The sequence below is a fragment of the Salvia splendens genome, chromosome 2 (genome assembly GCF_004379255.2).
Source record: "Salvia splendens isolate huo1 chromosome 2, SspV2, whole genome shotgun sequence".
Lineage (NCBI taxonomy): Eukaryota > Viridiplantae > Streptophyta > Magnoliopsida > Lamiales > Lamiaceae > Salvia > Salvia splendens.
Window position 1 is genome coordinate 32,699,225 of NC_056033.1, and position 26,234 is coordinate 32,725,458.

At 39.4% G+C, this 26,234-nt stretch overlaps 5 protein-coding genes across 6 annotated transcripts; 3 read left to right on the top strand and 2 right to left on the bottom strand.

Moving 5' to 3' along the window:
• Positions 1-2,127: 2,127 nt before the first annotated feature.
• Positions 2,128-5,593, top strand: LOC121792268 (WRKY transcription factor 44-like). Its single transcript, XM_042190139.1, has 6 exons — positions 2,128-2,596; positions 3,377-3,599; positions 3,696-3,818; positions 4,005-4,705; positions 4,831-4,980; positions 5,252-5,593. The coding sequence occupies exons 2-6, from the start codon at positions 3,402-3,404 to the stop codon at positions 5,415-5,417; spliced, it is 1,338 nt and encodes a 445-aa protein (XP_042046073.1). The 5' UTR covers positions 2,128-2,596; positions 3,377-3,401; the 3' UTR covers positions 5,418-5,593.
• A 511-nt stretch (positions 5,594-6,104) lies between these two features.
• LOC121792270 (probable serine/threonine-protein kinase PBL7) lies at positions 6,105-9,191 on the top strand. Its single transcript, XM_042190141.1, has 5 exons — positions 6,105-6,366; positions 7,566-7,732; positions 7,856-8,045; positions 8,110-8,501; positions 8,579-9,191. The coding sequence occupies exons 1-5, from the start codon at positions 6,282-6,284 to the stop codon at positions 8,903-8,905; spliced, it is 1,161 nt and encodes a 386-aa protein (XP_042046075.1). The 5' UTR covers positions 6,105-6,281; the 3' UTR covers positions 8,906-9,191.
• Positions 9,192-9,844: 653 nt separating this feature from the next.
• LOC121792269 (thylakoid membrane protein TERC, chloroplastic-like) lies at positions 9,845-14,656 on the bottom strand. The gene is made up of 14 exons (XM_042190140.1): positions 14,336-14,656; positions 14,077-14,241; positions 13,697-13,836; positions 13,526-13,602; positions 13,020-13,107; positions 12,814-12,894; positions 12,607-12,663; positions 11,832-11,913; positions 11,369-11,418; positions 11,040-11,096; positions 10,870-10,948; positions 10,444-10,502; positions 10,184-10,241; positions 9,845-10,097 (listed from the first exon to the last, which is right to left on the bottom strand). Exons 1-14 carry the CDS (start codon positions 14,460-14,462, stop codon positions 10,003-10,005), a joined length of 1,215 nt encoding a protein of 404 aa, XP_042046074.1. The 5' UTR covers positions 14,463-14,656; the 3' UTR covers positions 9,845-10,002.
• Positions 14,657-20,279: 5,623 nt separating this feature from the next.
• Positions 20,280-23,073, top strand: LOC121764637 (protein MODIFIER OF SNC1 11-like). 2 transcript variants are annotated; one of them, XM_042160661.1, is made up of 6 exons: positions 20,280-20,622; positions 21,136-21,216; positions 21,334-21,468; positions 21,627-21,681; positions 21,809-21,871; positions 22,007-23,073. In XM_042160661.1, the coding sequence occupies exons 1-5, from the start codon at positions 20,345-20,347 to the stop codon at positions 21,845-21,847; spliced, it is 588 nt and encodes a 195-aa protein (XP_042016595.1). In that variant the 5' UTR covers positions 20,280-20,344; the 3' UTR covers positions 21,848-21,871; positions 22,007-23,073. The 2 variants fall into 2 exon arrangements, with proteins under 2 accessions (XP_042016595.1, XP_042016603.1); XM_042160669.1 differs by having other exon boundaries at positions 21,627-21,678.
• Positions 23,074-23,455: 382 nt separating this feature from the next.
• Positions 23,456-26,033, bottom strand: LOC121764652 (probable protein phosphatase 2C 38). Its single transcript, XM_042160677.1, has 5 exons — positions 25,746-26,033; positions 25,014-25,642; positions 24,207-24,574; positions 23,883-24,119; positions 23,456-23,779 (listed from the first exon to the last, which is right to left on the bottom strand). Exons 2-5 carry the CDS (start codon positions 25,315-25,317, stop codon positions 23,555-23,557), a joined length of 1,134 nt encoding a protein of 377 aa, XP_042016611.1. The 5' UTR covers positions 25,318-25,642; positions 25,746-26,033; the 3' UTR covers positions 23,456-23,554.
• Positions 26,034-26,234: the final 201 nt, after the last annotated feature.

The following is a 26,234-nucleotide window of genomic DNA, read 5'->3' on the forward strand; positions in this document are numbered from 1 at the left end:
GCCGAGCTGGTCGTTTTCGGCCTCTCCGGCTCCTTGGACTCCGAAGATTTTCGGGTAGCCTTACTCAGCATGTACACTGCCAAAAAGCAAGAAAGCAAAGTCAGGTTTTCTTCGTTAAAGCAGTAGAGCATAAAGATAAAGAGAAATCCTCACCCTCGGCCTCTTCGTCCGAAGACGAGATGTCGAACACGACGTCGCCCTTGACGAGCTCAGACTCCGGGTATTGTTTCCTAACTATGGGAATCTTGTTGAGCTCGCCATCGAGCTCGTCCAACGGTTCAGGCCGAGGGTGACGGATAACGGACTCCGGCCCTCTCCAGGGAAAACTAGGAGCCGCGGTCCTATCATAGTAGAAGAAGCGATTTTGCCACTTCGGCCACTTCGTTTTACAAAAGGCTCTAAAGGGCTGTAAAGGGATCAAGTAAAACCAAGACCCCTTCCTCTTAAATTGAAAGAATTTAAGGATCGCCTTCAAAGACAAATCCCTTCCTAACCTACGGAGTTCGGCAGCGAAGGCCGACAAGTGCCTCCAAGAGTTCGGAGTCACTTGGCCTAAAGGAAGCTGAAAAAAATCTAGTAAATCTATAAAGGCAGAAGGGAGGGGGAAACGAAGCCCGCATTCTAAGCAGGCCTCGTACACGGTGGCGTACCCCTCCGGCGGGGAGTCAGCCCTATGATCACCGTCAGGTACCACCGCCTTCCCCCCAGGAAAAAAGTATTTTTCGGGTAGGGATATCACAGTATCCTTACTCAAAATACTAGGGAAATACTCTACGGTCTTCTCCCCGGACTCTTTCCGGCCAGAAGACCCCTTATCCCCTTTCCTACCGCTACCCGACTCCGAAGAAGAAGAAGACATTTTTCTTACTTTTTGAAGATGAAGAAAGTCTGAAGAAGCTCTTGAAAGCGGAAGAAAATTTCTCGAAAAAGAGAGAGTATAGAAGACGCAACAGCAAAAGTGTTCAAATGAGGAAAAAGGAGCATACTTATCAGATTCGGGAAAGATTTCGAGATCGTTGCGCCGTTTCGAATCCCACCTTTTCAGGATTCAACGGCCGGATTTTACTGTCGCATTTAATGCAGGCACGCGCAAGGCACGTCCCCTGACGTCAGCCTCCCCCTTACCATTATCCAGAATGCCGAAGTGACTCACCTCGCCGAAGTGATTCACTTCGCTTTTCGGGGGGGGTAGTGATGGGGTACGAACTAAACCCTAATGGCAAGCCCAATAACAGTGACGGCCCATCATCTGTTCGGCACCAAAGAGTTCGGCACGACCAAAGAGTTCGGACTCAGCCTACAGCTCGGTAAAAGCCGATCAGTCAAGCTCTCCTCTCAGATCGGCAAGAGCTGATCGGTAAAGTCCAGCAGCCCGGTCTCAGCATTCGACCGAACTAGGAGTTAGTGGACTCATGAAAGGCCTCCACGACCTCCACTATACCCACGATCTATTTAGTGGTATGAAGCAGTTATTGAGCAGTTATTGCTCACCCACGATCTTGTTAGTGGGGCTGCAAACCACGATCTTAGTTCAATGTATAAATAGAACTTAGATCAGATAGAAAAGGGTTAAGCTCTCTAGAGATAAAATCATATAGCAAGTCTGTGTTGTAAGCTGTAATCCCAGATCAAGCAATACAATCTTGCCCTCCCTTCTTCCCGTGGACGTAGATTTACCTCAGTAAATCGAACCACGTAAATTCACCGTGTCGTAATTTATTTTTACGAGCATTCATCATCATCAATAATTCGCGGATTCATCAAACATAAAACGTTAAAAATCAACTTTAGTGTCTTGTAATGTAAAATTGATTTTTGAGTTCCAAATTTTAGTAGATACGTACTTATTAATAAATTGACCAACTAAAAAAAATAGAAACAGAATACAGATTAAATAATTGATAGGCATGAGTGTAAAGATGAATTGGTGGGTGGTTTTAGCACGTGCGCATTGAGTGTGCTCCAAAATTCAACTACCATTCGCAAGGTTAAAATAAGGCGAGTCGACTCGACCCCCCCACCGAATGGTATTCCACCACTTTCACATCAAACATAATGCATATGAAGCCGATTATATTTTAGGCCATCATTATTAGTTATGCTAAACTGAGTTAGCACACGTAATTAAACTTAATTAGAAGAATGAAGATGAGGTGTGGAGACAGTTAGTTGACATGCTATCTCTTCTAAAAAATCCACAGCAAGACCAAAATTCACCTCTGCCTCGCCTTCTCCACTTCCCCTCCATTAACAGTGTTATACACTTTTACTTTGATCAAAACTGTGTTCCTCTTTTGTCGTTAGTACAAGGGCAATTTTGAAACAGAAACAGAGAGATACTATTTCTTTTCTTTTCTTTTTCTATTGCTATTCCATTGGAGTGGGCAATAATCCTTGTAGCTGGAAAGAAGAGCAGAAAGGGTTCCACAGAAAATTATCTTTTTAAAAAATAAAAATAAAAATTGAATTTTGAGCTATATTATTGGCCATTGCGAATGCTCCCAATAATATTCCTTCCGTTTTAATTTCATCTTTTGAATGCAGTTTTATCATTCAGTGATGAGAATGGATGCAGATTGGCTCTAGAAATCTACTTGTAAGTCATGCATTTGCAATTTTAGAGCGTGTGGCTGAGAATTATGTATCATGAGATATGAATTTACACTTGAAAATGATTGTTAGGGCTGTTGATTTGTTAGATTCGATTGGGCGCCTTCTATCTCTTCATTTAGATGGACAGTGGAATCAGTACATTACTAAAGGTTCTTGTTTGTATGTTCCCATTACTGTTTATTACTGCAGTCTGCAGAAATGGCTTGAAATGATGACCTTATGAAGATTGTTTAATCGGTGACCACTATTTTATTTCCCATCACAAACAATCTATGGAGGTGTGGGGAATGGGTTTAGGGAGTAACCTTGAAGAAAAATGGCATAAGTGTTAAAATTCATAATTCTTGTCCCTTTTCGACTTGGTAACCATCCTAGCTCAACTATATAAGTGTGGATAACCCTTCCCCTTATAAGGCCTTTTAATGGGTGAGTGGCTCATTATGTCTCATTATGCTGCGTTTATGCTCCTGGATATTACTTCTCCTTCATTAAGCAATAATGTATGCTATAATATTGATATCACTTTTATTTGAAATGCAAATATGTTTGTTAGGTTCTTAGACAAAACGGTTTAAATCTTGTCTCTTGTTTCCTTTGTCTATAGATATGTTTTGACCTTGTCAATGGAGGTTATGGATGCATGATGTTTCTCATCTTAATCTTAATCTCAAAATTGATGAACATGGAGCTCTTTAATCTGCTTCTCATAAGTTTGGATTAGGATCTTATACCTGCAATCCTATTTATTACATTATCTTTGCAGGAGAGTCATAGCAGTTGCTACAGTCATGATGGAAATCGAGGAGAAAGAGAAAATCGTGATAGCCAAACCAGTTGCATGTAGACCTCGTTTCTCCAATTCGAAATCATTATCGGTCCTTCTCTCTGTTACAACTGATGCTTCTCCACCTCCTGCTTTTACTGAAGCTGCTACAGTCATAAGACCAACGACAGTGCGCTTTAAGCCGGACAGCAATCTTGATTTGGTTGGAGCTGTTAATTATCAAAGACTACTTTCTGTTTGCTTATTATGAAAACTTCCGTAATCTTTGTTGTTTCTCAAATATATATAATGACTCCAGGATGAGGCTGCTGCTTGCCATCCAACTAAAAGGGCCCTAGAATCTAACACCGCGTGCAGTGTGGTCTACAAACCAATAGCTAAGCTTGTTTCAAGGACAACAGTTTCTCTCCTGTCGAATTTGGTTAGTATATAAACTATGTTATGTTATACTATGTAAGACCCACATATGTTCTTTTATACCACTATTAATTAGGCCTCCTGGGGAAACACAATTCTTGTAAAAATTTGTTTTATAGCTTTGGCTTACATCTTTTACCCATGCTTTTTTTTCCATCAAGATCTTGATGTTTTCTTTTCGATCATTTAGGGGGGTAATGGTATTGCCCCGACACAAGAAGTTGGCAAGGATGGTAATAGAGTACCTTCATCAAACCAAGTAACTCACCAATCCGGCACCAAATTAAAGATCCATCCTGATTTCCCCACACAGTCGGAACATAGGGCAACTACTTCAGTAGAAAATCATGCACAGGAAACCAAATTCTCAATCCCTGCAAATATCAGGGATCGGACTTCATATGATGGTCACAATTGGCGTAAATATGGACAGAAACAGGTTAAAGGAAGTGAGTATCCTCGAAGTTACTACAAGTGTACATACCCGAACTGTCCCGTAAAAAAGAAAGTAGAAAAATCACTCGATGGGCAGATTGCAGAGATAGTTTACAATGGTGAGCATAACCACTTAAAGCCCCAGCCACCTGATCACACTCCAGCAGATGGACACACACAGATGCCAGTTTATGATGCCGCTCGGAAAGAGGTGCAAAGTCATGTGATAAATCAACAATCTGACGCAGTGAGAGCTCATCAAGGGGGATCAGACATTCAGGATCTTACCGAATCATCTAACCAATCAACTTTTTCCGCTACTCCACCAACCAATTATACTGTTGCATCTGCAGCATGCAATGCTGGCCCCTCAGTGTCCCATAATTCGCTGGGTGAATGTGATGAAGTTGGTAGATTTGTCGATGCAGAAGGTGGTGCCTTCAGAAGCAAAAGAACGTAAATAAATTTTCGTTTTTAATGTTCAAGATTGCTATTTTGTGCAGCTTCATGTTAGAGATGCATTATTCTAAGATACAGTACCAGACTACTTGGCCTTCTCAAACTGTTGTTTATTGCTCTAGGGAATCCGACAACCAATTACCCAGAGCAAGCATGGCTGGGGAAGCCTCATCCATTGTCGTTCAGAACCATACTGATTCTGGCATAATCGGGGATGGATACCGCTGGAGGAAGTACGGCCAGAAAGTAGTGAGGGGAAAGAAGTACCCTAGGTTAGTACTTAGCACTAAATATGCTTATCTGGTTCATTTATTTCAGCATTCATAATAATACATTGAACTGTTACGAATCATATTCCATGGAACCTGTTCAAGATGATATTAAAGGTGAAGAATTCTGATTGTCAAGATTATGTATGTTTTGACCAAACAACAAGAGTTTCTTGATTAATGAAAGTTAAATGGAAATATGAGTAGTTCATTTACAAAGCTGATGTTTCAAGTACTGATCCTATCATATTCATGGTATGAATGATTTTTGCAGGAGTTACTACAGATGCACCAACCCGGACTGCAACGTGAGGAAGTATGTAGAGAGAACCTCTGAAGATCCAGGCACATTCATAACGACGTATGAAGGCAAACACAGCCATGCCATGCCAATGAAAACTGCAAATGTAGAGGCATCCAAGACAAGTACCAAAAACTGAACCCATCCAAGGAGAGAGAAGATTTTGCTCGGACTTCCCAATCATTGATGAGGCATGTTAACTGGGATGTAATGTAACTTAATTTGTTTTTCTGCATTTTTCATCATTCTCTACAATCAAACAATATGTAACCAAATTTTAATTATTGGCTATCTTATTCTGTATTTCTTCCTTTATTGGAGATGGAGTCGGAGACTGGTGAATCATTGAATTCTTGTTTGAAAAAACTAGAGCAACGATGATTGGTCCAAAAAGTTTTCTTGCTTTTCAACTGAGTTTAGTTGAAATGAAATAATAGTGATCATATGTATTGGGATGTGGACGGCATTGTTGAAGTTAATGGGCTCGCACTAATGATCAATTCTCTACAGTAATGGTGCCTTCAAGTTGTGGGCAGAGATCCGACATCGCCTTTACATAAATGACACCCATAATTGCTACGCCTCATAAATTATTTTTAATTTTAGTAGTATATTGATTATGACACCCATAATTGCTACTGCCCACGAAATATTTTAATTTTTGTACTAGTAGTATAATTTTTTGCATTTAATAACTTAATATTACTTCAATACCTTATTTGTTAAATTACGTATTGTTTTATTACTATAATCAACCCATATTACGGCAAAGAGCTTTTCCCAAATTAATTATTTAACTCAAAAAAGAAAAGGACACAGAAAAGGCATATACTAGATTACTGATTCATTTGGGAAATACTACTGAATTAAATTACTGAGTGATACACCTCTCTTGATTTCTCTCGAGCAGTATTCAACGTCGCATTGCAGACTGCAGCGCTCAGCCAACGCAGCAACTGTGCGTGCGTGCGTGTGTGTGTGAGAGAGAGAGAGACGGCAACAAATGGGATGGTTCCCATGCTCGGGACAGTCAAAGGAAAAGCTGGGGAAGAAGAATAGGTCACTTGATCCAGTCGAGCCCTCTTCAGGTAGGGCTTCCATAAAGATTGACCTTTTTCACATGTTTGCTTTGAATTTTGAAATTTGTCAACTCTTCTGAATGTTGTTGATTATGTGGTACTTCCAGCAATCTATCATTTCACGCTTTCCTTTCTCGATTATGTAATTTGATTTGAGGGTGTAATTCTTGATAGACCTCGAGGGAGTTGGGATTTTTTAACTATGGCTTTCGTTTTGTTGAATTTTGGGAACTGTTAATGTTTTTGCTACCAATTATTACAAAATAACAGAGAGATTTCTTGTTTTGTTGACATCCTTTATTGACCATCAAACATCATCAGACATCACTTATTGCTAGGGTTAAAGTTTCTATAGTAGAGTTTTTAGGATAAGCTTATAATTTTAAATATGGACCTCAAGTTGGATCACTCTGTTAAATTTGAAGGTGTCTCCTAAAACTAGATATGATCTTGAGTTCTTTATATTGACAATGAACTGAAATCCCGGGAGCAAATGATATGCGGGTCTCGTGATAAAGCTGTCACTTTCCATTATAACGTACCAGAGAAAGATGTTAGTGTTGAGTACAAGGTTGTTATTGAATCAACTAATGTGCATGACTCAGTTGGTGTTGTAATTGAAAGCAGATTTACTGGCGAGTTAACTATGACACCTGTTTGCATTCTTTGAAAATTGAAAAGAGTACTTCTGTCTTGTACAATTATCTGAGATCCTATTCATTCAGTGCTAATGAATAAAAGTAAGTGCTAACTGTTGAGTATAGAGCCTGAAATGAAGTGAATAGATCCTCGACAATGGCGATCCAACTCGTCGGTGAGTTGGCTGGGGTCGCAGGGGGCAGCCCAAACCTATTGCGGATAGGATTATGGTTCAATTTTTTGCCTATATATCCCCTCTCTCATTGTAAATTGTATCTGGTGAAATCTTTGGCATGACATTGCCCCCAGATGTAGTTACACATCGTATCAAACCGGGGTAAACAATTCTTGTGTTTATTTCATTTATGTTCGTGATTATCTGTGCTTATTTCCTAACACTAACAGCTCGAAACAACTAATCATTGTCCTCAAAAGTACTTATTTGTGCACCTGGTGTGCCTAACATTTTCAAAGTTGCATACGTAGTTATATCTGGATCTTTTTATCTTTTTACTTGTCTGGTATTAGTGTGACATTCTTCACCTAGTATTTATCTCATTGTCTATAAGGTAAACCTGGAGATGCCACCAAAGATGGATCGTCCAATAAAATTGCAGCCAGGACTTTTACTTTCCGTGAAATGGCAGCTGCCACAAAAAATTTCCGTGGAGAATCTTTTATAGGGGAGGGAGGCTTTGGCCGAGTGTATAAAGGACAGCTGGAAGGAACCAGTCAAGTATGTAAACAACATTGATTGTTGGCATTTTATCTTTTTAAGTACTTCTCCCCCCCCCCCCCCCCCTATTTCAATTTTTTTACCTTTAATTAGTTTTTGAGTTTATCTCGCACATTTTTGTAGGCTGTTGCAATCAAGCAACTTGATCGGAATGGCTTGCAAGGAAACCGAGAATTTCTTGTTGAAGTATTGATGTTGAGTCTGCTTGATCACCCTAACCTCGTCAATCTAATTGGATACTGTGCTGATGGGGACCAGAGACTTCTAGTTTACGAATATATGGAGCTAGGTTCTTTGGAGGACCATCTTCATGGTATGTTACTTAACCTTGCCCACTTTACTTGGCAGTGCTAATGATTTGGACTATTACTGTGCAGATCCAATGCCTGATAAGGCAATACTTGATTGGAACACAAGAATGAAAATTGCTGCCGGTGCGGCAAGAGGATTGGAATATTTACATGACAAAGCTAGCCCTCCTGTCATTTATCGTGATCTAAAATGCTCCAATATTTTGCTCGGTGAGGGTTATCATCCAAAGCTGTCTGATTTTGGTTTGGCTAAACTGGGACCTGTTGGGGATAACACGCATGTATCCACGAGGGTCATGGGCACCTATGGATACTGTGCACCTGAATATGCAATGACTGGCCAACTGACTCTCAAGTCAGATGTCTATAGCTTTGGTGTAGTTCTTCTCGAAATCATATCAGGCAGGAAAGCTGTTGACAATTCAAAGAATGGGAACGAGCACAATCTCGTCGTTTGGGTAAGTTTGTCGCTTAGTTCTATATTCTTGGTTCAGCTGCTTGAATTGATTCTGATGGACCTTTGCTATTTCTACAGGCAAGACCGTTGTTCAAGGACAAGAGGAAATTCCCACAGATTGCTGATCCTGTGCTCCAAGGTCAATACCCAACAAGAGGCCTTTACCAAGCTCTCGCCATTGCAGCAATGTGCGTTCAGGAGCAGCCTAACCTGCGACCCATGATTGCAGACGTTGTCACAGCTCTGACATATCTGTCTTCACAGAAGTACGACTCTGAAACACATCCTGCTCAGAACCCTCTCTGGAAACCTTGCACTCCTCCTAGAACAAAAGGCAAAGGTGATAAGAAACGAATTGATGGAAGCGTTGGCCCCAGAAGAGAACAAACTGACAACCGTTTCTGAGGTTTGTGCTATTACTTAAATAATTTTTTCCTCGGAATTCTACTGTGAATGTCTGGATTATTCTGTGTCATGCGTTGTTTTCTTGATCGTCTTCTACGTAGGGTGCATGTATTTGTTTTGGATAATTGTGTAGATGACTGGTTTTCGTACAGTTATAGAATGTATATAGCTATTACTATTATTATTATCTGATTTGTACAATGGACAACGATAGTGTATAATGAGTGAATGACAAGATTTTATAGAATTGGATTGCTACGTGAATAAATTTGATTTATGAGATTAATATCTTGAATTTTTGTTTTTGTAATGATGCGAACATGTTCTTAAGGAACGTGTCATCTCGTCTGTAGTAAAACACGACATTGTTAAGACGTGGATATAAATGCAAAGAGAATGAGGAGAGCAGTGTTGCATCTTAATTATCTCATCAAAATGTAGAATGTTTTACATTAAGATAGCAAATTTGTGAGTTAAAAGTAGAAGAAATCGTTCTTGCTACTAAGATTACAAAGAGATGGATAGTTTCATCTACTAATTAATTGAGTGTATTTTGCGCGCAGATAGTAATCGATCAAATCATCATAAATCAATTGCAAAATTATTTGAGATTGTGAATAATATGCAGTTAGGGATTAAACACGTAGTTGATTGACTGCTGTGTAAATTTCAAAATCAACAAACTTCAACTTGAAAGTGTGCAAGTGTACGGAAAATGTGGTGAAAGTGTGAATATTCGCTATAATGAAGTTCAATGCAGCTATTAATTCAATTAAAATCCCAACTGTAATCAATTATGTCCCGACCTTGAAAGGAAAAAAAAGTTTGATTAATAATTGACGCGTTATGGCAATAAGGAAATAATGAATATAGATAGGTTCGCATATTTTCTCCATCCAAAAGACTTCCAACGAATTATTATAAATCGTTAAAAAGCAATTGTATTAAATTCTGGCGTAGAGCTTTATTTCGTGATATCATGATTCAAATAAGAATACATATTTCAATTCTGATTTCATCAGATGTTGGTCGACAGAAGTTATTATAATCACGTAATAAAAGAGTCAATGGCGGGTAGCGAGTTCATCATCGGCTTCTCACTCTGTCGACTTCTTCAGTAAACTCAGCAAGACGCCACTCGTGAGAGATGTGGCAACCAGTCCAAGGGAAACCTCAGTAGATATATGCAAACCTGGAGAAACGTCAGAATGAAATACATACATTAAACGAGACTACAGATATTCATGAGCTGAGCTTATTTCAATAGTAAACACTCACCAAAGAATTCCAGTATCATTTTGCACCCGATGAATCCTAAAACCACCCCAATAGCAGGCTGATTGGCAGAAAATTGGCAATTACATTAGTATGTGGTAAAAGTAGCTTATGATGACAACCAAATGCCACATTACAAACTTTTGATCATATCAAAGAAATGGTAACTCAAATTAAACCTATGACCGTGGAGTGGAGTGCATAGCCTCAAAGGCTCAAACCATGATAAACATCTAATCTTAAACCAATCAAGCAAATTTCACCTGCAAATACTCCAAATCTGCCATTCCTTCAGAGATGAGTGTGTAATAGGACCTCAACCCTACAAGCCAAACAAAATTCTGATGAAGTTAGTTCCATGTCCAGAATCATTGCACATCAAAACCAGGTTTGTATGCCAGTTAGTCCAGAGGAAAGTAATCAGGGTTATTAAAAAAACATCTAAATTAGTAGTAGTACATTTTTAATGTCATCCAACCAGTTTTTGAGGACGCCATCTAAACTGATATAGCTTAATTTAAGATTCAAATATACTACTTACTATATAGTTTCATATTGCTTACTTTCAGGTTTCAAAAAACTACCTCAAATACCTGGTTTAATCAACATAATCAATCATTCCTTAACATGATCATTTTTACATACTATGTACACACTATAAGAAAGGGACACAAACAGACAAGTAGTACCTAAAATGGCAAAGAAATTAGACGAAAAAACTATGAAGGGATCGCGAGTGACACCAAAAACTGCTGGTATAGAGTCCACCTGACAAGAAAGAAAAATATGACAATGATACACCAGTAATCTTTTAGCTTCCAAATGTGCATTTCAGATAGTTGAGGAATAGGGCACCTACAGCAAATGCAATGTCGCTGAGTTCAATAACTGCTACTGTCAGAAGCAAAGGTGTAGCCTGTCCAAAATGTTTGACTCCTGTTAGAAACGAAGCTGGAAATCAATTTCTTAAAAACATTATGCACATGGGATGCTGAAAACGTGAAACACATGATAGAGGCTTTTAGGTCCCCTTTGCAACAGTTAGAAATATTCAGAATGAGAGAGTCGAGGAACTTGGTTGAAATTAGAAAAGGCCTTTGCCCAAAATTCCATGCATCAAGTGGAAAAATGTCTCAGCATGAGGTGAGGTCACATTAGTTATAGTGAGATATTGAATTGAGAACTTACTTTCCAGATGCCATCCTGGATAGTAAAAAATCGATTTCCATCATAGTCAGCTGCAGATTCCACATGTGGAAGGAGTTAGAGTCATTAACTTGTCAAAATAAAAGAAATGATAGATGGTGCTAGGCATTGTTAAGCTAAATGATGGGATCGGAACCAAATGCCAATAAGTTTCTGAATGATATGGGGTAAGCAAAGACACAAACAGACATAGTTTTATGATCTGAATTTAAGCGCTAACCTAAACCTCTATAAAAACATAATTAAATTTTACACTTCTAGAGCAACATTTCAACTTTACAACGTGATCCATGCCCAAACAGGAAAAATAAAAACGAAAAAGGAACTTCACAAAGGCACTCCCAGAAATGTAAAGGATGAGCTTGGGAGTCAGGCATGTGCCTGGTGCTTTTATGACAAATGATTTTCCAGAAGAAGAGGGATGAAGATGGATGAGGAACATTACAAGTTACAGGGATGAACTTCTTGCATGTCTTCACAATGAAATTATCTGAAAGATCACTATCTTCATCTTCCTCGCCAAATAGCTGATAAGAAAAATATAGCCAGAATAAGAGAGCAGCAACAAGAAAACCTAATAACCAAAGATATATGACTAAGAATAGGAACCATTCTACAACATGCTAGTAATGCATGAATGCAGCAGATAGGATCACATATATCCACAGAAGAAGTACTAGTATAAATCATATTGCAGAAAATGAATCTAATTTCATGATATTCATGGAATGCAGCAGATGTTTTAGTTGAAAAGGTTCCACAGAGGTCCATAGAGTGGCCACTGTGCATGGTCAAAAAACAAATGTATATATCCATGAAGTCGATTTGACCGATCTTGCTCTACTTGATATGGCTGAGAATCAGGGGGATTCCAAAGTAACATAAAGTTGTAAGGCAGCATGATAAGATATTATCCTATGATTTTTACTCAGACACAGGACAATAGAACTTCACAATTTCTGGAGAAAGTCTTTCTGAATTTCATGCAAAGGTATCAAAAGGTATAAGAATTAAGCTAGACTACCAGAGAAGGCAAAAATAAAGTTATCTTCACGATAGCTTCCAAATGATATAAATTTAAATCCTCTTCTATGTGCATAATTATATTCAAATGCAATCTCTGATTGCTGATGAGTTTTGGAATGATATTGTGAAAGATATGAAACGTGAATGACAACACAATGGTGGTCACATGAACCAGAGGGATATTGGGATAGTACCTTGAATGAGGAATAGAGGAGTATTGCTGCCAGAAATAGGTTAACAGCTTCAAATCTCTATAATGACAAGAGAAACCAACTCCATAATTAGAAGAAAGCAGAAGATAATTTTTTTGAATGGCCTCTGGGATAGAGATACTGATACATTATTCATGCATGTAGTCCTCTACATTTTAGCATGCATATACATTGAACTTTACAACTGACCTGAAGTGTTGCTGTCCCAAGAAGTATCAATGACAATCGAAAGACTACAGCACCAGCAATACCATAAGAAAGCACGCGGTTCTAATTTCAAGCATAATGAATCATCAACCAACACAAAACTAAGTAAGCATACTACATTTAATTATCTTTAAAGAAATGACATAATGTAAAAGGTCAAATATCTTAATAGGACTATGGTGTTAAACCTGATAATTGATCGGCACTCTGAAATACTTGAATATTAGGACAAATACAAACAGATTGTCTACGGATAAACTCTGCTCCAGCAGATACCTAAACATAGTCAACCATGAATAGAAATGCATAAACACAAAATACAACATTTGTGCATAGGAAATTATAGTCAAACACTAAGGATATTAAAAAATTATCATTTGTCATCCTTCTGAAAAGAGTAAAACAACCCAGCTATAATACAAAAAACATACGGAAGAGGAAATGTCACTATATAACAAGTTATGAGAAGAATAAGTGAATAACATATTTCAATTTATACGAGCTCATGCATGGAGATAATTGAACTTTCCATATTAGTCAAATTCTCTGATAATATTGTATTTGAAAGGCCATGCTTGGAGCATAAATGTAAAACAGATTATAGAACACCAAAAGGAACAGTGGTAATGTTTATGTGAAGAACTTGCATACAACCAAAAGAACAGGTGTGCTACTGGAAGATCGGTAATCATACCCAGCAAAAAACTCAGATGCCTTTCCAACCCCATCTTTCAAACCAACACCAACACCAAATACCACAGCCGAGAACACCTACAACAAAGGTTACTAAATAGACTTCAATTCACCTTATTCACGGATATAAGTCAACTTAAGCATGGCCAGGATACAGTCAGGAAACACATACACACAAGCCCACAGTTCTTAGAGATGAAGCATAATCAGTCCTCAAATTCATTTCTTCAGCATCAGCACGGGAGACATCATCACATGAGTCCTCGCGGTCATCCATGCCATTGGATGACTGATATCTAGATACATCATGAGCTGCAATATACGGGACCAGTTTCCGTTAAAAAATAACAAATCAGCACAACCGTTTATGCATGCAGTTCCACACATGAAAGCTGCAAAATTTTACAACCTATTGTTAATGAAGATCCACAAGATATCGCTTCAAGTAAGGCCACCATAAATGATGCAAAATAAAGTAATCGGGACACTTCTATATGCAGAAAACTCTCAATGAGCAGATCAACACACACATACACAGAACAAAAAGATCACCTGTATCATCTCGCGAAATAGAAGCTTTCTCCTCATGCTCGGTCTTCCTTGCACAAGTAATTGTCGAATATTTTTTCGCACTAAGTCTCCTTGGGGCCTTGCTGCTCAGAACACCTTCTGAGATCGCTGACGTTAAATGGTACTTTCTACTACAACAACATCCACCTGAAATTATTCCAAAATAACTGGTAAAAGTCACCACCAACATCTAATGTGACAGAGAATCATTTTACATAAAAATGCATGCTTGAGATTAAACCTGAGAAATGGGGGCGAGAGCGGCGAAGAATAAACCTACTGGCGACGTTCTTAGGGCAATTGACTGGGGAAGACTTGAGCAGATTGAAATCGAAATTGAAATGGATTTGGATTGAATTGGTGTGCATTGTGGAAACCAATTTCGTGGCTCGGAAATTTGTTCTTTTTTCCTTAATTTTTTTTCTGCAGTTAGAGTGAAGAACAGAAGTGTGGTGTTGTTGTGGAGGTGAGGCTATGATGGAATGGGACGCCTCTGATCCCACACTGCGCCCGCCAATGAGCTAGACAAGTAGTTGATTATCCACCACAGTGATGCACCACACACTGCTAGATTTATGTCAATCATTTGGTTTATTGGAATGTATTTAGTCCGAACATGACAAATTTATCCCTAGGGTTTGGGTCTTATTACCATCCCGCCTTAACAAAGACAAAACTCACTCTAGTTTCAATTGTGCCGTCAAGATCTATTTTCACACCCACTGAAAAAAGCGAGCTTGTGGTAGCTGAGACGGAAGCACAATTTCCGCAATCTGGTGGTGCAGAATATGTGGATTCTGTAAGGTCTGCTAATCGGTTTTTATCTTTCGCATTGTGATAAAAACTACTCCAAGACATAACCGGGTAGAAACTTTTAACAATTTGATAAAAACGACTAAATATATAAATCGTGTAAGCTAACACTTCTGCAAGTTATATATTAGATGTCCACCGACATATAGGCAAGTGATGTGTAACTTCAGTGGCTATGTCAATGTTTCTATTGTAGGTTTTTTTATAAGAAATTTTATTACAAAAAATGACAACTTATCGAAACGGTTTTATATTTTTGAGTAAACACCTCAAATGATGTGACACAATCTGCTATTTATCCTATAGTTATCACCATTTATCTTTAAAGTTAATACTCTTTCCTTTCTATTCAAAGTGACACATTTTTTTTAGAATATCACCTTCTAATTGTCACGTTTTTGTAAAGTAGAAACATCATTCTCTATTTTATTATATTTATTTAACTAACGAATAATACTACATAAATCCATGTGTTAGATTATGAAATGAAATAAAGTACTATATTCCACTTTATTTGTCCATGAAAATAATATTTGAAGTGTAATACACAAATTTTAATGCAAAAAATGTGACTTAACTTGTCATAAATTTATAGAGAAATAAAAATGAAAAACAAGAGTTTTTTTTAGTATACAGGGGTTGACAATGTTGTAGGAGTGTTTGTTGGTGAATGAGTTTTGGGCTTTTAACTTAGTGATTATGAATTTTCATTTAAGAACTGAATAGCCTTAGAGCATTCACAATAGTGGACGAGCCGGCGGACGAGCGGCTTGGTGAATGAGTTTTGGGCTTTTAACTTAGTGATTACGAATTTTCATTTAAGAACTGAATAGCCTTAGAGCATCCACAATAGTGGACGAGTAGGCGGACGAGCGACCGGCGAGCTGCTCGTCCACTATTGCGACCGGCGAGCGGTCGACGGACGTGCCAGACAGACGACCCCTCGTTCGTCGGGTAAGGCGCTCGTCCGTCGTGCTGTCCGTCGGCTCATCGGCTATTGTGGGCACCCGACGGACGAGAGCATTTTTCCATTATTATTAATTTTTTTAAAATCTATATATACGGCTCGTTTCAGTTCATTTTCATTCGCACCACTTGTATTAACGAGTTTATCTTGTTTCACTCTACATTTCTCGACATCCTGAAATGACTAGTGGTAGTGGTAGTGGTAGTGGTGAGGGTAGACGTCACCACGGTTCGTGAACCGCCGGTTCACGGTTCGGAACCGGCGGTTCCGGTTCAAGAATTGGTGGAACCTGAACCGGCTCGGCCAAGACCTCACGGTTCCGGTTCATGAACCGTGAATCGGCGGTTCACTTGAACCGGCTGAACCGCCGGTAGTTATCCGGTTCCGGGCCGGTTCGGGCGGTTCGGCTGTTCATCCGATTTTTTTTTACATTGTAAATTGTAATTCAAGTTAAAAATGAAAAAAAAAACTTGCGTAAATAAAATTAGAATGAAACGATGTACAAATGTAATTTTATTGATACAAATTACAACTTTAAAATTACAAATTACAACTTTAAAATTACAAATTACAAGTTAAAATCTTTCTCGTGATGCAAGGATGGGAAAATCTTTCTCGTGTGATCCCCACCAATCTAGGACGTCGATTTGTTGGGGAACGGGACCTCCTTCTTCCTCATTGAGATTGAGAGATAAATTCTTATTAACACAAGAATGGGGTAAGTAGAAATGAAGAGGAGGGGGGTATTTATAGGGGAAAATTGTGATTAAAAAAATAAAAAAAAATCGAATTTGAAAAAATCACGGCGAAACCGCCGGTTTCCCGCCGGAACCGCCGCTTTTCGGTGGAACCGGCGGTTTGAGGACCGTTTGAAATTTCAAATTTTGAAAAATGCAGCAGGAAACCGACGGTTTTGTCGCCGGAACCGCCGGTTTTATCGGTGGAACCGCCGGTTTCCGTCCACGGTTTTCGTCAAAACCGGCGGCCGCGGGAGTGGTTTCTGAAAAGGCTAGGGAGTAGGCCTGAAATTGTGTCGGAAACCGCCGAACCGCCGGTTCCGAACCGGTGGTTCCGGCGAAATCGGCGGTTCCGAACCGCCGGTTACGGTTCGCCAAAAATTGAACCTGAACCGGCCCGTCGGAACCGGCGGTTCCGGTGCCGGTTTGAACCGCCGACCACGGTTCCGGTTCCGGTTCGGAACCGCCGGTGACGGTTCCGGGCCGGTTCAGCCGGGCCGGTTCGGTTTGGTGACGTCTAGGTGAGGGTGGAGTGGCTGGGATAGTGAAGCAGCGCGGCAAATCCGCGAACAGATACGGGCCTATACGTCCCCTGAGATTAATAGCCTGATGAGGGAGGCCATGCAGCAGCAACAGCCGGTGGTACCTCGCCCCATCCAACATCGAGCTGTAGTACACCGCGACCACGTCGCTGCACACCAACGGTTGTTTGACGACTATTTCACTGAGCAGCCGCGGTTTGAGGACTGTTGGGACATGGAAAATAAACAAGTCCTTACGGATCTATTTAGGTGATTATGCATTCTATTCCAATTTCATGCAATTATTCTAGGTCTATAGATGAAACACATCAAAACACATACACCATGCGATTTTGACGTACATATGTTTGTTACCTCTTGATCCATCATAGGATTAACGTTGCTAGCTGCACCACCCGGAGATCATTGATTTATCGGCCACGAATCTTCTATACTATTCTCACATCCTCGATTATTCATCCGTGTGGGCGGATCTTGAACAATCAAATAAAAGTGATATGAGATCTAGGGAAAACCAATCACAAACACGAAATTGTTTTGATCTAATCCTATGAATTTGGATACAACAAGAACAAAAACCAAAACCCTAATTCTCCCATGTGCTAGGCACGAAAAGTGAGGCCAAGAGGGAGAGAGAGAGGCGCCGACTTTAGGCGGCTAGGGTTAGGGTTTGGAGTGTTGTGTTGAGGTGTGCTAGGATTCCCACCTCTTCACCATTTATAGACTTGGACTTGTTGGGCTAGGATGAGGATCCATGGAATGAGATAGATGTTGGGCTCACTCATTAGATAAATATTTAATTAAATCAAATGACCCATAATTTAATATATTATCATTGGAATATTATTTTGTTTCACTAAAGAATAATATTGCACTCCCATCTAAATTACCAAATTACAAATAACTTGGGTCTATTTTATTTTATAATATTTCCCGCGTTTAAGATTATCTTAATCCGTCAATTTAATTCTTTGTCTGCTACGTGACTTGAATTAAATTAATTCTCCAAAGAATTTTCTAGTTTGAAACTTTATTTATTATTCGTGGAAATAAATTCCAACTGTGCAGATTTCTGAATAATAAATTCCTTTTTCAAACAACTCGGGATTTAATCATACCACACTGGGCACGCGAATTCTATGAAATAATATTCCAAAACCTTCATGTTATTCAATTACTACCACCCAAGATATCATGTTTGAGTTACGTACACACTCTCACATAATGATAAGTCAAAGTGTCGTCTGATTAAATAAACAATATTGATATCAATTTCATGGACTAGAAAATATATTCTTTCAGTAAATAGCAATAAAGAATACGTTTCATATTAGATCCTTTCAATGCTTTACCACACCGGTGTTACTAATCTCTTCTTAGCTAAGAGAGAATTATCACAAACAATAGGTAGCCAAAGCCTATCTAGGTTGTGAATATGTTTTTCTTCTTACTAGATCTGGTCAAGTCCCCTAATGGAAAACTCATGAGGATTCATCGAATTTCCCTACTTTGACCTTCTTAGTAAGAAGTCTTAGACTTGTTTATTATATTTCAATAAATAAACCATTATATTATATTATATTATTTATTCTTATAATTAGGTAAACAAGTGGATGCGGCGTTTCTCGTACACATGCACAAGCTGACTGTATAAAGGCATGTACGCTTGAAGCATCTTTTAGTATACAAACTCCAACAGGGACAACTTATTCCGGCGGCGTTTTAGGATGCACCGAGATCTATTTATGCGTATCGTGAACGCTTTAGAGCGTTGGTACAAGTACTTCCGATTCAGGGAGGATGCGAGTGGCAGACCCGGTCACTCGCTTATACAGAAGTGCACTGCTGCAATTAGGCAGTTGGCTTACGGAGGCGCGACCGACATGTTCGACGAGTACCTCCACATTGCCGAGACCACTGCCCGCGACTGTCTCAAGTATTTTTATCAGGGCGTCATTCAAATATTCGGGGAGAGGTACATGCGGAAGCCTACCCCCGAAGACTGCCAGGCTCTGATGGATACACATGGGAATCAGCATGGGTTTCCGGGAATGTTGGGCAGCATCGATTGTATGCATTGGGAGTGGAAGAACTGCCCCAGCGCCTGGAAGCGGCACTACACGACCGACTTCAAAGGCAAGAATCCCACGATGATCCTCGAAGCCGTAGCTGACTACCGAGTGTGGATTTGGCATGCATATTTTGGGGTAGTCGGGTCGAACAACGACATCAATGTCCTCCAGTCGTCGCCCCTTTTCAACGAGCAGTGCATGGGCGTTGGTCTGGCCATCAGTTTTGTCGCCAACGGCAACCAGCATCATATGAGCTACTATTTGGCGGATGAGATATACACTAGATGGCCCATCTTTGTGAAGACGATCAGATGTCCAATCGAAGAAAAGAAGGTCTACATTGCGAGCCGACAGGAGGCAGCGCGCAAGGATGTAGAGCGGACATTTGGTGTGCTCCAGGCTCAATGGGCCGCGGTGAAGGGTCCAACCCGTTTGTGGTATGACGACTGCATTGCTGATATCATGTACGCGTGTATTATCATACACAACATGATCGTCGAACAAGAAGGTTCAGAACTGACTGATTGGACCAATGAAGATGCCGCCGGGCCAAGCCACGACGTGGCCACCGCGTGTACGAATGGGGATACCTCATGATGACACCAGACAACTCCAAGCACATGCCGACATGCGCCAACAAGAAGCCCATATTCGACTCCAGCAGGATATAATTGAAGAGTTGTGGACGCGGAGGGGTGCACGTTGATATTAATGTAATTTCTTGAAATTGTTTTTTTTAATTGAATTTTTTTAATATTTTTAATTTAATGAAATTATGATTGTATTTTCTCCGAATTCGTGTCGAAATTTTAATTCCGTATTTAAATTCCATATATAAAATGTGAATTTGTTTGTTGGGAAGTCATAGTGCTTGTCCTAATGCTAGTTCATTATTGTGCAGTAGGAGGTCCTAGTGATATAGCAGTGGGATGGGAAATCCTAGTTACGTGGTAGAAGGTATTTTTGGGAAGTGCTAGTTCCTAACGTGGATGCTTTTAAGTATAGAATAAATATGGAGTTTTGTATATACATATTGTAGTATATTTTCTCTGGACTTACGATTTTGAGCCCCTATTCAATTCCTTCACCTTCAGGATTTCCAATATCTCTCTCTCCCCAATGGCCACCGCGACGGTATCTAAAGTCGAAAACCCTAAAACCACCACAGACCTCAATTTAGCGCCATCGCCCGTTGAAGATGCCTTATCGACTCAGCAACTTTCTGAACTTCCAGGCGACCAAACGAAGGCGACTCCGGATGCGGCGGCTGCGAAAACCAGCGATGTAGACGGATGCGATGCGGCCACGGATATTCAGAAGAAGATGAAGCGTGCGGAGCGGTTTGGGATGCCGGTAAACCTTTCGGAAGAGGAGAAGCGCAATTCTCGAGCCGAGAGGTATATATAATGTTGCCTCCACTAATTGGTTGTGTATTACTCCATGTAACTTCTACCTTAATGTTGTGTTTACGGTGAGGGTTATGGCTCGACATTTGGTGTTTTGAGCTGTGAATTCGAGAAAATTGCACCTCATCAAGTTCTTGCTCACGAATCGGTGCTGGGAAGTTGCGGCGACCTAATTATCATTTATGGATTGCCATCTTAATTTTTTTAAGTTAGACATAAAAATTATAGTAGAACATTATGGGTCGATTATGTAGTCTTTTAATTTGGTTGTGTATACTTTGAATTTGCAATTTATAGTTTATAGTTGGCTTTAAATGATAATCAGAGTGTAGCGGTCTGGTATGCTGTGATGGTTATTCTTGTATACCCCATTCTACTCTTTTGGTGCTAACTAGTACTGTTATTATTGTTAGTGTTAAGACTTTTAAAAAAAATATTGTGTTACTTTTTGTCTCACTGAATATGGTTGCAGATAAGCTTATTTAAGTTTATGCTTTTAAACAGGTTTGGTAAAGCTTCTGGTGCTGATGGATTGGATTCATCAAAGCAATCAGAAGATCTGAAAAGGAAGGCTAGAGCAGAGAGGTTTGACCCTTCTTTGCCCTTCCTTGTGTGCTTATGTGTGTGTTTTCTTGTTGAAGCTGCTGTAAAGTGAGCGATTAATTGGATTAATTCATTTTACCCATTTCAATTGTTCATCAGGTTTGGGATTACCAAACCCGTATCAGCTGTATCGGCTGATGAGGAAGCTAAGAAAAAAGCTAGACTTGCTAGGTTTGGGTCAACTCCTGTGACTGATTTAGCAGAGGAAGATAAAAAGAAAGCAAGGGCACTCAGGTATAGCATGTTCACATTTTTTTACCCCATTATTATAATGTTGGTGAAAGTATACTTTCAATGTACTCACAATTGAAAATTGTGCTAATCATTATAAAATCTTGTAAGAGTTGAAACTTTTTAGAGTTAATTTAATGAGTTGGACTGCTACAATGCAGATTTTCGCAGCCTCAGTCTAGCCCGAAGGCAAATGGAGAAGGAAATATTGAGGTGGTCAGTTATAAATATACGAATGAGATGCTATGTTTCTTATCAAAATAATAATAATAATTGTTGTGGAAAGTGTTTTTGCAATAATATATATTGGTTCCTTTTCTCATTCCTGGGCTTAACATTTCAGAAGACAGCAATATCTGGCAAAGCTGTTGGAGGAACCTAAATAAATATTGGTCTATAATCGATAGTAAGACATTCATCTGAAATTTATCTTTTCAAACCTCGTTCTTCTTCGTCTTTAAGATTCTGTCAACCTAAAAGCTCAGTTACTTATTCTTTATGGCATTTCCTAATTTGATGAATCATTCTCTTTTTTTTCCAGGATGGGTAGGTTAGGGTAATGTCTTCAACTCCCCTGCTACCCTCTTGCTGACAACCTGACATGAACACCCGTTTGCATAGCCATCCGTGATTGACAAGTGATTTTTGTTTTATGTAATTTGGACTCCTTTTGTTATGGGTTCTTGGCCTGCAACATTCAACAACCACCTCCTCTATGTCAGTGCTTTTGAATCGGCATGCCATCCATTTCAAAAATTTAATGCATTAAAAGGTCTTTTAGATGTGTAGTTCTATGTAATTTTCAGCTTTTTTCTCCTTCTCATACATGCATCTTGTTGTCTGACCGCTAGCATTGATAGGCATGAGTACTTTTGTATGAACTGGATAACAAGTGGTCATATTGGTCCATGTGAAGTCTTCTGTTAGGTGTTGTTAGAATGTGTTTGATCTAATATTTGCTACCTTGACTTGTCATTGTGCTTGTAGTTTGCTATATGCCCACCTGTGGCTTGCTTATGTGGAAGTGACTGATAAAATCTTGATTGATGATATGCGTTTCAAATCGTTGCTGTTTAGAGATATTTAAAAAAGTATCAACTTTTGATAAGGTTAATGCTGGTTTACTCAACGGCCCTTTTTTCTTCTCCCTATGTTAGTGATTTTGTGCTATTTTTCCAGAAAATTTCTGAGAAGTATTTGGTCTGATAGATTTTCCGGTAGTATCAGTTAAAATGATTTTAAACCTTCTAGTTTGTTTGATGTTTTGGTAGTTCTGTTATTTAAAATTTGGATGATGGTTAAATATTTTCTTATCATATGGTGATTTTGAAATGGTTGGCTCGTCCTTGAGATGAAATGCCGTTCAGGAGGTGGTCTGTGGTTGTTGACCATGTATGGTCATGCCAGGTGAATTAGCTAAATGCTAATTGAATCTGCAGGAAATAGTTGTTGCAATGCTAGCAAGGTTTCTTTTATTTTCAGGTAGTAATTCCTAATTAGCAATGCAAGTTAGCATGGAATGCTTGGTGAACTTGTAATAGTTTGGTTGGTCGGCTAGAGGGATGTTTCCAGATCTTTCTATATACCATCTGTTTCTATTATGGATGATTTCAGTCTCTCAAAAATCGATTGAACATACAACATGTGTTACGCTAGTGCAAACAGATAATTGTTGTGAATGAATCTGTAAATTGTATGTGAATGATTGTGAATTAATTCTTATTATCCTTTTCCAACTGTATCTTTCTCGTAATAAGTTACAAGATCCGTCTCAAAGGGTGTTTTTTTTGGGTATGGAAATTAAGGAGGGTATGTTTAGTGACTTAAATGAAAATGTAAAGAGAATGGACATAGACAAGTTAGAGAAATTAAATATGTTGATAAGGGTATTGTTATTTCTGATAATTATATCAAAATCATTATAAGTTGTCATTGTTTTTTAAAATAAAGATGTGAAATGGAATGACCTATCTGTTGAGTCGATGGTTAATATCCCAATTCCCAAATGAGCTAGTCATCTGAGATTCAATAAAACAATATATTCCTTCTCTCATTTTATCTTTTCAAAACGAAAGATAAGGTAGGTACATTAAGAATTTGCACGACTGGGAAGGCGAGCACCCCCTCTTATGGAAACAACGGGAGTTGATCGAGCAATTGATGGTTGACAATCTATAAAAACGATGACAACCGTTATATCATCGTGGAAATGCCTCCTCACGCCTCGTTCGATTTTCTTCAGGTCTGCATAGCGCATCTCTCTCTTCTTGGCCGCTTTTCGAAGAGCGCATTCAACCAGTCGCCTAGCTATGCCCTGTCCAACAACGTTGTACCAAAAATCATATACGCTGCTTGAAAAACTACTTCAAACTCTTTGGTTTCATTTCCTAGCAGAATCAGAGAGACGAGAGACTAACATTACGGGGATTGCTGGCGACAATATCAACTGCCTCCTGGTTGCTTAGGTGCTCCCACAAACCATCTGACGCGAAGATGAGAAATTGATCCTCAGGGTTGAGCCTGTGTACGAGTACTGACGGTTCTGCGCTGAGAATTGGCTTGCTGAACCGTCGAGGCAGCCTGAATTTGTCCAAGAGTGGTTCTCTGTTGAACTCCCACCTCTTGAGATAGGCGTCGCCAATGGATCTTGATACCTGTTGTTGCAATAAAACCAGCTCCATTATCATCTTGGTAGCCGCATATTTTTTGGATTAAAGACGAGGAAATGCAAAGGTGGTTACCTGGATGATGCCCTTCACGCGCCACACTTTGTGCTTTGAAACTACAATATGTGGATCATCAGGATGCAAGGTCCGGAGCTCGTTTCTAACTGATTCAAAGCTAGCATTGTGCTCCGTGGATAATTGAACGGCGGTTACTCCTCTACCACTCTTATCTGCCCTGCCTAAGACAGCTCGCGAGTCTCCAGCATTGGCAACATGAAGGACCCCGTTGCATATCACCCCTACCAAACAGCATGTCCCCACTGAAGCCATTTGAGGATTTGTAGACCATTGCTGCCTTACTAGACTCAGAAACTCCTCTTCCGTTGCCAAGAAAGCCCTTCTAATTACATCTGCAGATACCTCCTCACTCTCGGAGGCGAATCCTGCACCAACAACACCAATCACATAACTTGAACACACAATTGACATTTAGGAAGATATGATTATGCACATGTTTATTCTAGATAAACTTCATACTTAGTATTGTCATGTTAGCAACAGGAAAGAACATAGACCGTGTCATCAACAACTCGTGGCACGAGCTTAAGCTAACAAGGATTAACTACCACCAAACAATTCAGAGTCATAAACTGGATTATGCATTAAACATATTTTTACCAAAAAAGTAAGCATCAATCTCATAATGAAATAATGGATGCAGCAACTTAACATATGGTAGAAGTTATGCATTTGTGTCAATCTAAACCTATACCACCTCTTCTCTCTGTCCCTTTGTATTGGTATCTTATGATGAATGATGAATAAGACTCATTCACAAAAGGAATTAAAGATGCAAACAAATAAGTTTCTTGAGAGACATACTCTTTAGATTGGTGAACAAGGTCTGGTTGACAAATCGGGAGGTCTCCGGCCCTCCATGTCCATCATAAACTCCGACAAAGGTACCACAAGGCCCCGAGTCAAGCAAACTCAGTGGCCCTGATTCAAGCTGGCTCTGATCCTCCAACAAATTGTTGGCTTGAATCACAGCCATTGAGAAGTCTCCACTAACATGTTGGCCAAGATCCTTATACCACCACAGCCCATTAGCCCTACCATCTGGATCATCCCTACTCCCACTCCCATCTCCCTCAACACATGGTCTCCAACAAGGCTTCACCATCATTTACTCTATTCAACAACTACTTGATACAACACAACACAAAAGTTGTAACAATACACATATAAAACCTACATGTCCAATTGATCTATCTAACAAAGAATCACAACAACTGAATTAAACCATAAACCTATAAATACACAGGCAGATATCATCCAAAACAGCCAGCAGACAACATGTTCATCATCGATCCCAACCTCAACTCCAGATTAAGCATAGCAGAAGTGTTATACCCAACAGCCGTACAAGGGCTAGACACCATTAATATACAAGATACAAATTGAAGGAAACCAAAAGGGTATGGGCCGAATTTACTCTTCAAAATCTGTCTCTGCAGAGACAATAAAGCAATAGTTAATTTTTAGCTGAGAAGTGCAGAGACAGAGAATATGGATTGGGTGGCGTTCTCTCTCTCTCTCTCTATTTTTTCATACCTTGAACCTGGGGGCCTTCCATAGCTTTTGTGCCAACTTTCAACAACAGCCTTAGCTGGAAAAACCCATACAAGTTTGATGGTGACAGAGCTTGTTCCTGGATCGCAGATTGGATAACAAAAAGAAAAGAAACTCTTTCTTGGAATTTTGTTGGCAGAGAGAAAATCTTGATAGATTAGTGTCAGAATGAGATCTCAGATTGTTGCTAATTTGGTGGGAGGCTGAGAAAAATACAAATAATTCAAGGGATTGTTTGTAGAGTATTGTTTTCAATTCAAAGAACCAGCTTTTTTTTTCTTCTGACAATCTTTTCTTGGAGTATTCTAGTTTAATAGGAGTAGTAGTTCTCTCTCCCTCAATTTTTTTTCGGGAAAATCGGGTTTATGGGGCACTTTACACTAAAGATTACGTAAATGTACCCATTTTGTTATCTATTCCAAAAATGGGAAAAACGCCAACCACATTGGCGTTTCTATTAGTAAAAACGCC

Bases quoted from the DNA above. Each gene is read 5' to 3' on its own strand.
- LOC121792268 (XM_042190139.1), top strand. From the start codon at position 3,402: ATGATGGAAATCGAGGAGAAAGAGAAAATCGTGATAGCCAAACCAGTT. The intron at 3,819-4,004 runs GTTAGTATATAA...TCGATCATTTAG, and splicing joins TTTCTCTCCTGTCGAATTTG to GGGGGTAATGGTATTGCCCC. The intron at 4,706-4,830 runs GTAAATAAATTT...TTATTGCTCTAG, and splicing joins GCCTTCAGAAGCAAAAGAAC to GGAATCCGACAACCAATTAC.
- LOC121792270 (XM_042190141.1), top strand. From the start codon at position 6,282: ATGGGATGGTTCCCATGCTCGGGACAGTCAAAGGAAAAGCTGGGGAAG. The intron at 7,733-7,855 runs GTATGTAAACAA...ACATTTTTGTAG, and splicing joins AGCTGGAAGGAACCAGTCAA to GCTGTTGCAATCAAGCAACT. The intron at 8,046-8,109 runs GTATGTTACTTA...ATTACTGTGCAG, and splicing joins TTTGGAGGACCATCTTCATG to ATCCAATGCCTGATAAGGCA.
- LOC121792269 (XM_042190140.1), bottom strand. From the start codon at position 14,462: ATGCACACCAATTCAATCCAAATCCATTTCAATTTCGATTTCAATCTG. The intron at 13,837-14,076 runs GTGATCTTTTTG...CGTATATTGCAG, and splicing joins TATTTCGCGAGATGATACAG to CTCATGATGTATCTAGATAT. The intron at 11,097-11,368 runs GTAAGTTCTCAA...CATTTTGGACAG, and splicing joins TCCAGGATGGCATCTGGAAA to GCTACACCTTTGCTTCTGAC.
- LOC121764637 (XM_042160661.1), top strand. From the start codon at position 20,345: ATGGCCACCGCGACGGTATCTAAAGTCGAAAACCCTAAAACCACCACA. The intron at 21,217-21,333 runs GTTTGACCCTTC...ATTGTTCATCAG, and splicing joins AGGAAGGCTAGAGCAGAGAG to GTTTGGGATTACCAAACCCG. The intron at 21,682-21,808 runs GTCAGTTATAAA...TTAACATTTCAG, and splicing joins GAGAAGGAAATATTGAGGTG to AAGACAGCAATATCTGGCAA.
- LOC121764652 (XM_042160677.1), bottom strand. From the start codon at position 25,317: ATGATGGTGAAGCCTTGTTGGAGACCATGTGTTGAGGGAGATGGGAGT. The intron at 24,575-25,013 runs GTATGTCTCTCA...TTGTTGGTGCAG, and splicing joins CTTGTTCACCAATCTAAAGA to GATTCGCCTCCGAGAGTGAG. The intron at 24,120-24,206 runs GTAACCACCTTT...TTGCAACAACAG, and splicing joins GCGTGAAGGGCATCATCCAG to GTATCAAGATCCATTGGCGA.